The 9,692-nt window shown below is 37.9% G+C and overlaps 2 protein-coding genes across 3 annotated transcripts; both read left to right on the forward strand.

Annotated features, from left to right (window-relative positions):
• Positions 1–383: 383 nt before the first annotated feature.
• Positions 384–3,783, forward strand: si:cabz01093077.1 (C-C chemokine receptor type 2). 2 transcript variants are annotated; one of them, XM_040116864.1, is made up of 4 exons: positions 384–463; positions 1,873–2,012; positions 2,226–2,398; positions 2,896–3,783. In XM_040116864.1, exons 1-4 carry the CDS (start codon positions 459–461, stop codon positions 3,607–3,609), a joined length of 1,032 nt encoding a protein of 343 aa, XP_039972798.1. In that variant the 5' UTR covers positions 384–458; the 3' UTR covers positions 3,610–3,783. The 2 variants fall into 2 exon arrangements, with proteins under 2 accessions (XP_039972798.1, XP_039972799.1); XM_040116865.1 differs by lacking the exon at positions 384–463 and adding an exon at positions 951–1,176.
• Positions 3,784–4,596: 813 nt separating this feature from the next.
• cabz01093075.1 (C-C chemokine receptor type 4) lies at positions 4,597–9,692 on the forward strand. The gene is made up of 3 exons (XM_040116787.1): positions 4,597–4,780; positions 6,568–6,645; positions 7,130–9,692. The coding sequence occupies exons 2-3, from the start codon at positions 6,578–6,580 to the stop codon at positions 8,199–8,201; spliced, it is 1,140 nt and encodes a 379-aa protein (XP_039972721.1). The 5' UTR covers positions 4,597–4,780; positions 6,568–6,577; the 3' UTR covers positions 8,202–9,692.

A 9,692-nucleotide genomic window follows, 5' to 3' on the forward strand; every position in this document is an offset into this window, starting at 1 on the left:
AAAGCTAATTTAAGATAGCCACAAATCTAATTGTTAGTGCTGTGTTAGTATCCTTAAACATGAGCATATTCAAGTATGTAGTTGAGCTGAAGCTGATACAATTTTGTGTAGTACAAGTACTGAAGTGGGAAAAAAAGTTACTGTAATTCTGTAATTCCGGATGAGCTGAATGCTGCTTTGAAAAGTTCACATCACCTAAGAACAAAGAAAAAGATAAAATTGCCTCGTTAGTATACATTTCCCCCATATTCCGTTCTTGCCACAAGTTAACACATAAAGGGACATTTCTCAGAAAACCACACTGACACCTCACTGCAGGTTTAACACAAGGCGGAGGGAAAAAACACAAAACCCAGACTTCACTTTACCAGAAATGAGCTCTGTAGCAGGATTTGACTTGTAAGCTTGATGCGCAACAGAAGAACATAGAAATTCAGGAGCAGTGATTTTGGCAGAGTATGAGGTAAGCACATCAACATTTCAGTTTTTACATTTTTAGTTGCTATTAACAATACTTACTTAATCTCTCTCAACTCCTACACCCAAAAACTGTGTGTAGTTTTGTGTGCACGTGTTTGTGTGTGTGTGTGTGTGTATAAACAATGTCAGCCACAGGAAGTGAGGGTCGGCATGGGTGTCAAAACCAGGTGGTTCTGCGTATGCTGATAATGAAAAAAAAGACAAATTTAGATGTGGTTTAAAAGAGATCACATAAATTTGATTATGGTCAGATGATGTGGGAGTTTGTTATATTTATAGTCAGAATGTGGTTAATTTACAGCTAGACTCGAGATGGTTGTTGGAAAATCTTTCTAGGTTTGCAATGGTGGCAGTTGAACCTCTAAATGTTTAGTACCGAAGCCTTTCAGACATGACTCACTAAATGACGATTGTATCTGAAAAGTTCAACTTAAAAAGGCAAGAAAGTCCAGGAATATCTCTGAATTCCCCCACATTTATATGTGGATATTCTTCAAATTATTTTGTCTTTTTTGAAGATCACATCTCTACAAAACATTCAGTGTGGAACATATGGAGTTTAGTCATCATGAAGGTGTGAAACACAGTCAATCACAATAAAGAGGAGAAACATATCTCCATTTACGTTTCTTGAAAATTCTTCTCAAGATCACAAGAAAATTGAATCAGAAGTCAAAAGATCTCATTGTTGATAAAGTAAGTTGTTTATTTTAATAGTTTAATGATTAAGCCACTTTGGGTTCATGTTAGAATAAGACGACGATAAAGCCAATCTCAAGTGAGAAATTCGATTAAGGTCAAGAATTGGCTCAAATACAAGTTGGCTTTTCATATGGCAAAAAATAAAATTAATTTTATTTGGATCAAAACTTAGGATTGTCCTATATGATCACATTTCTCTAACAAACCCTCTGTTAGTTTACTATTTCTGGACGAGAGTAATATGAGTGGACAGACCATAGCATTCAATGCCCTTAGGGAAGTGAATAATAGGTTTTTTGACGAGAAAAGCTACATTTTTACAACAGAAAAAAACTTTATAACAGATCATGTCAAAGACCATTTGTCATTTTTGCTGTGGAGTACTTGTTCATTTAGGTTGGTCTGTGCCAGGAACTGGAATAACTGGAATTGCTTTTTTAATTTTGAAAAGAAGGTCAAATTGTAGCATATGGAAAACTTGGATATGTAACAACACCCCCATTGTCATTATAACTTGTATGTAATTTATAATTTATTTTTTGCTATTTGACTTTGATAATTCAGATAATTATTAAATTTTTTTGTTCACCTGACTCATGCTTTTTGGACTTCATTTTGTCATTCTTCATATTTTGTACTACTGTGTTATACCAAAAATAATCCCTAAATGTCCTGTTCCTTCTCACACAGGAGTATGAACACGTCAGCCTCTGAGATTTATGACTATGATTTCAATTTAACCTGTGAGCAGAATCCCAGTCCAGAGCTGCCCGATGGGTCCATGGTCTTGCCAGTTCTTTACGACCTGCTGTTTTGTCTGAGTCTACTAGGTATGTTCAAAAAGGCCTGAATCTTAAAAACAAAAAAAAAGGAAATACATATCACTCTCTCGACACATTTGAATGCACATTTGCATTTTACGCATTTAGCTGAAAGTGATCCATGCTACAGTTGGATATGCGTGACAGTTCTGTTCTACGGTTTGTCAGTAGAAATAATGGGAAACCCAAAATAGTGACTAATAATTCAAAGTGATGTTACAGGTAACACCACAGTTCTCTGGGTTCTCCTCCGGTACATAAAGCTGAAAACAATGACGGACGTATGCCTTCTCAACCTGGCCCTTTCTGACCTCATACTGGCTGTATCCCTGCCCCTCTGGGCCCACTATTCCCAGAACCTCGCATCATGCAAACTGACAACAGGAGTCTATCAGGTGAGCAGAATTTGATTACTTATTATTTAGAAAGCAGAAAGAGGTGGGGGTTACTAATTAGCTATTAAAAAACAATTCTTCTACATTTCCACTGTGACTTTTTTTTGGTTTTGTTTTTTTAAAGGTGTTAAAAGTCACAATTAGGCTAGTGTATTCACAAAACACTGCACCAAAAAAGACATATTACAAGAGTGGAGTGTGTGAGTAGTTCTCTTTTTTCACTTTAAAAAGGCATTACTGCCAATATACAGTATTGGTGCCAAATTGATTAAATGTTACTGCAAATAAAGTATAACGAGATGTGCAAGTATTTCTACTGTATGTTACACTGAAAACACAAGTTGAGTGTTTTTTTGTAATAATTGAGGAAATATTGGCAGCTGTCCTCAGCTAATGTGTTGAAACAGCTGCTCTTTTACGTCGCCTATATTAAGTCCAGTAAAGCCTTATTTCACATCCTGTTTCGACTTTGCATCCTCTTCTGCTTCTCTGAACAGGTGGGTTTCTACAGTGGGACTTTGTTTGTGACCTTAATGAGTGTGGACCGCTACCTGGCCATTGTCCATGTTGTGTCAGCCATGCGAACCAGGACACTTCACTATGGGATCACAGCAAGCATCACTATCTGGGTTATAGCTGTCGTTATGGCAATCCCTCAGACGGTATTTGCCTCCTTGGAGATAGACGACGATGACAAAAGCTTCCAGTGCCTACCACTGTACCCAGTGGACAGGCAACAGTTTTGGAAGATGCTGCAAAACTTCAGTGAGAACACAGTGGGCATTTTCGTGTGCCTCCCTATTATGATTTTCTGTTATGTACAAATCCTTGTTGTCTTGTCCAAGTCCAGGAACTCCAAAAAGGACAAAGCTGTAAAACTGATATTTACCATAGTGTGTGTGTTTGTGGTGTGCTGGGTCCCCTACAATGTCACAGTTTTCCTTCAGACACTGCAGTTGTTTGAAATCCTAAACACCTGCATAGCTTCAAAAGCCATCAACTCTGCCATGGGCTTTGCTGAGATCATTGCACTGTCTCACTGCTGTGTAAATCCAGTCATCTATGCATTTGTAGGGGAGAAGTTTAGGAAGTCACTGGGCAAGGTGCTGACTAAACAAGTCTGCTGGAGGTACCAGAACAGAGTGGCTTTAAGCCACAGAGACACCACAGAGAAGGAGACCTCAAATACACCTGTAAAATCAGATTACTAAAAATGTTAAACATACCTTGCTTCTGTGTTGTGGTGGTGGGTGCATGTGTGCAATGTAATTTTTTGACAGAAATGCAGAGACTACAAAGACAGCGGTGTGTGTAGTGTCATGGGGGTGCATGGTGCATCTCAGAACTGTAGAATGGTAGTTAGATTATTCCCAGTAACAAGGGAATGATTCATTTTGAAAGTGTAAAGAATGTTATGAAACATTTATGCAAATCATGTAATTAAAAGTATATTTGTAACTTGTACAACTTTTTCTTTTAAGTAAAATAAAGCAAATAAAACTTGATTGCTCTTTCTTTATTCTGTTTATAGCAGGAGAGAATCTGTGATCTGTGAGTTTAAACTGTTGCACTGGTGCGCATGTGTGCACGCTTGTGTGTTTCTCATGTAAATGAAATGTCACAAGCTAAGCCTCTTGAAACTGCAATGCATTGGCACCCAGGACCTTGAGGTGATCACAAACATTTCAGGCAGTCATTCTTGGTAGCTTGTAATTATTTCACGAGAAGTGCACATGGCAGAATCCCTGTGTCAATAACATTCTGACTAATGTGCCAGTGTTTGTTCATCTGAGCCTAAAATTCAGCTACTGATTGAATCAAAATGATGCATAAAAATGTTAAGATCTGTAAAATGCAGCAGCCATATTTCTGTTTGCTCTTCAGATATTAGTCAGAACTTTTCCCTATGCAGAGAAAGTAATTTGCCTCCTATAGACCGTGCTGTTTTGAGACAACTGTCAGTGTAGTCAACACTTATGGCTGTATCAGTGGTATCATTTCCTCCATGCAACAAAGGAGAAACCTGCAATGCAAGCCTCTAGCTGTATGTGCCTGCAGCCTGAGACCAGAACCAAGCCAGCTTGCATATTTTAAAGCTTGCATGTGTTGATTTGTGGTTAACTGTACCGACAGACACTGTGGGCTCTTATATAAAGCCCTTTCAAATTCTCAGAAAGAAACAAACCATACCAACCAAGCCCACCCAGATACCTCAGTCAGGGGATGGGAATATTTTTAAAAAAAAGTTTGCACACTTAATACATCTTCGTGTTCTTGGTATGCAAACCATTCACCATTCAACCCGTCTCATTTCTGCTGCACCGTGCATAATCAAACTGGATGAACAAGTGATATCAGCTATCTTCTAGCCAATGATGACAGGTAAAGTTTTTCTTTTTTTTCACCTTTACATGACATGTAAGACATGTTTACAGTATTCCTACTGTATGATTTGTCTATTTCTGTCATAGACATATTGTAGACATACTGATTAACTGGCAGTCTATAACAATGCAAATGCACTAACATTCATTTTATCAGAGTTAAAATGGAAAAAGGCATAATGCAAACAGATACACAGAATGGTCAGCAATGATTGGGTATAAAATTGTTATTCAATAACACTTTACTGCACTGAGTAATTCTAGACATGAAGTCATTGTCAGTTCAGTTACTAAAAGAGGCTCAGTTTTGGTTTACGAGGTTCATACACAATACAATTCCAGCAGAAGAAGTCAGTGGATTGAGACAGTGCTTTTTAAAGACAGAGTAAAGATTACATTTATAATTTATTATATATTTTTTAAAGAACTCATTAAGACGTAAGGAAAATGATCTACTTTCTGTTAAGTTTCCAGTATCTGGACAGTTTTAAGTATTTGGATTACATTACTTATAGTCTCAGGTCCTTTGCCCCATCTAATTGTCTTATTATGAGTCTATGGGGGGAAAAAATCTCATCCCACTGTATAGCACATTTTTTGATCAAAAATGGTTTGTAGAAGAGAGACATTCATGATATCCTGGTCATCAGTCAATTCTGCCACTAATGAACAATTATCTCTTGCTTTTGCAATTCACAACAGCAATGGACAGCAACAGCACTGACACACATCTATCATCATCACATACAATAGCTAATTTGCAAAACCTCCCTATCCTTAAATTCTCGATATTATCCAGAAACAACAGTTATCTGATCAAGTTCCAGACTAAAGCTAAAAATTAAAAAGTGCTTAAAGCAGTGGAATGACCCTACATTGTAGCGTCATTTAAGGTAGGGCCTGTAGGGCCTACATCATATATTTCCTCAGCCTAACAGGGAGCCCTTTATCCTCAGTCATCTTCAACAGTCACATGTGCTCAAAACCATCTATTAAGACTATCAGCTCAGTGCATCATTTGATCCAAACAATTGCTCACAATTAAAGAGACAGACTGTTTCGACCTGAAATATGGAACCTGCATGTTTCTTCCGCTTCAGAGACCAAGTACTTAAAAAACCAGTGAAATGGTAGAAATCCACTATAAACGTCTTCATATGCTGCGCCAGTACACATGATGTATCTGTTCTGAATTGTCTGTTTGATTTGGTATATGTTGGCCACACAAAACCAGCTTCAAAGATTTGTAAATTTGACCACAAAACTATGGACTATGCAATTGCAAAAACATAATCACACCTCTGCACTCATTAAAGTTATAAATAGAACTGATGACATAATCAACATCACAGAGCAGCATATTCCTTATTAACAATGTTGAGCCTCTGGTCTTGATGAAGAACTGATTTTGTCTTGTTTCTTTTGACTCTTGATGAAACTTATATTTATTGATGTCTGCCGTGTGACTATACTGTATGGTTTGTGGAACTTGGACTTTGGCTCTGGTACCTCCCTCGGATCTACCATCCAGTAGATCCAAGACAAACATCCAACATGTAAAGTTTGTACACTAAACCTTTGCAATTCAAGTGAATTACAGAAAACCAGTTATACTGATAATAATACTTAAATGTGAATTTACCTGATCTCCATTTCAACAAAAACCTCAAACACAGTATAAGAAACTTGTACTTTAAGCTGCTGCAAAGTTGCAGGGGAAAAAAAACGAAAAAAAAAAACTGCACTGAACTGGGGTAGGGCATGTTTTTTTGTTATATTTTTCAGACAGCTGACCATGGCCACAACCACCGCAATCACTCTTTTCTTTGGAAATGAGAATCAATCTACACAAGGTGTACCAAGGTAAGATTAAACCTACAGCTGGCACACATACCTCAACTATTTTGTTCACTGTGTTGTTCAAAGTACACTTTTATAAAGTCGATGATGCCTCTTTGTCAGTCTGTGTCTTGCTGGCTACCACTGTTTCCCTTTACTCCTCCGCTTAGCAGGATTGTTTACTAGCAGCTGGTTGAGCTTTTCAGTCTTGTATTTCAGTCTATTTTGTTGTTAAATCTATTTTGCTGACATGTTCTGTTGAATAGGGCTGCAAGATTACAACTGCATTATTCTTGCTGTGTTACATTTGTTTGACAGTGAATCTTATCATTGTGCAAAGGTTTTATTTTGAAGGTTTTATTATACTCCCCACAGCTACAATACATGGAAGTATAGTTTTTTGCATATATTTTAAGGAAGACTGTTGTAGATCCAATAAACTGATCTGAAATGTTGGGGACCTCCTAATCATTAATTTTTCTTTGCTGGTGTTGTTTTTTCTCACCAGCTCTATTATAACATCTTCCAGTGAAACCTACATTTACTATGACTACCCTGAGGACTTTGGGAGGTGTGTGTATGAGCATCACGGGGCCAATTTTCTTCCAGCCCTCTACACCATTTTCTTCCTCCTGGGCCTCCTTGGTAACTCTCTGGTCATCTGGGTCATTGTCTGTGGGGTGAGACTCCGCAGCATGACCGACGTGTGCCTTCTAAACTTGGCAATTTCTGACCTTCTCTTGGTGTGTTCCCTTCCCTTTCTAGCCCACCAAGCCCGGGACCAGTGGGTGTTCGGAGATATTATGTGCAAGGTGGTCCTGGGCATTTATCATATTGTTTTTTACTCTGGGATCTTTTTCATTACTCTAATGAGCATTGACCGGTACTTGGCTATAGTTCACGCTGTTTACGTTATGAGAGCACGGACACGGACCTTTGGATTGATTGCAGCTGCAGTTACATGGGTGACTGGATTTTTGACTTCTTTCCCTGACCTAATCTTTCTTAAACAGCAGTCTAGTGATGATATGTCTCACTTCTGCTTCCCTGTATATCCCACAGCTGCTTCAAATAATAACAGTTCTTTCAACTCCCACTTCTGGAGGGTCTTGAGCCTTTTTAAAATGAACATTTTGGGTCTATTTATCCCAGCTGTTATCATGGGTTTCTGCTACTCACAGATTGTCTGGAGGCTGCTGTACAGCCAGTCATCCAAGAAACAGGCCATTCGTACAGTTTTCATAGTGGTAGCTGTTTTCTTCTGCTGCTGGGTCCCCTACAATGTTGCATCGTTCTTCAAAGCACTGGAGCTACTGCATATCTATACAAACTGCGAAAGCAGCAAAGCCATCAAATTTACTTTACAAGTGACTGAGGCCATTGCCTACTCTCACAGCTGCGTCAACCCCATCCTGTATGGGTTTACTGGGGAGAGATTCAGGAGACACCTACTGAGGTTGATAAACAGGGTTCCCTGCAGACAGTGTCAGTGGATCAAGGTCTACATACCTCAGGACAGAATAGCTGGGTCAGTCTACTCACAAACAGCCAACCTGGATGAGGGGAGCACTGCTGTGTGAAGTTGTGATTTGCAGGGTGTGGTATTTGTTTTCTTGTTTTCCTTCTATTGCATCATCTCCACAATGAGGACATTTCTTGTGAAGGCAAAACAAAGTTATTCAGACTAATTCTCACTTTTTATAGGCTATTATAGGTTAAGTTCAATTTAATTCACATTTAGTTTTAGGTTAACAATAGGAAAACATCTGAATTTTGAGAAATTAGGTTAGAGAAATGGGAAATAAGTTAGTCAGTGGTGTATCTTTAAGAATATCGGAAAGTACATATGACTATGCGTCAGTTTGAGGGATACATGTCTGACTCTATGGTCTTGTGATGTTGTAGACACAATGTCACTTGTGATTTTGTACTATACATTTACATATTCCTATACATTTATAAGTTCTATAGACTTCATAAGAATGTATAATGGAACTGCACTGTAAAAAATGGTTTAGCATACTTGTTGAATTGAGAAGGAAAGATTGTATCTGCACCTGCAAGTTTAAGTCATACATTGTTTTGAATATAATTTTGTTTTCCCTTTTAATTACATAATAGTGGCTGAAACTGAGTGAGAAGCTGTATCATGTACAACACTTGTCAACAGTGACAACATTAGCAGCTTCAGCAAACTCATTTAATCATCTGCTGCCTGAAAAAACACAACGGTGAAAAGTGAAACAAATATTAACTTTTAGTTGCACACAAAAAAATCACTCTCATAAATGCATCAGTGTTGTGTATCAAACTGGCTCAGAGCAAAAGGTCCCTGAAGCTTCTGGCAATGTTAGTAATGCTACTTTCATAGTATCTGTAGCAGCAGGTTTGCACATAACCCCAACCTGGAAAAAACCACAACCTTAAAGCGGAAATATGTCATCAAGTCAGTTTAACCTTTGCAGTCTCTGTGCACATCTAAGCATTGTGCTGTTAAATTTTGAAGAAATATTTTTACAATATTTTCTCTGATATTTTCTCCTTTACACAAAAACAGGTAACTTTTTAAAACTTACAAGTTTTGAAGGAGTATGATGAAGAGATAAATTAATTACTATCATTTATATAAGAAATCCCAATATTATTGCACTGTATATTTTGTCATGCAGACTGACTAACAACTCAATCTAATTAACTCAAAGTTAAAGTTATTTATTAGACCCTTTCCCCAGGGCAGGCCTTTTGAATTTATATCACTGAAAGGATTGAATACTCAATAGGCCAGCAGAAAAAGGCAAAATGTCAACAAAATATTATTTAAAGAACCTTAAGAGACACTCTGCAACGTCTTTGACACACTGAGGAGTACTGGCCTTGTAAACCGACCATGTAAAATCAGTGGAGTCCCCTTTTAACAGCATGTGTTCAAAGTGGCCCCTAATAGCAAGGGCAACGGCAGTAAAGCAACTCATGTTTTCCCGGTTGAGGTAGTTTCAATATACAGTGCTCGTTGGAATTATTGGCACCCCTGAATTTTAAGTACAGAATTTAGAATATCTTCAGAAATAAAT

This window comes from Xiphias gladius, chromosome 22 (genome assembly GCF_016859285.1).
Source record: "Xiphias gladius isolate SHS-SW01 ecotype Sanya breed wild chromosome 22, ASM1685928v1, whole genome shotgun sequence".
Lineage (NCBI taxonomy): Eukaryota > Metazoa > Chordata > Actinopteri > Istiophoriformes > Xiphiidae > Xiphias > Xiphias gladius.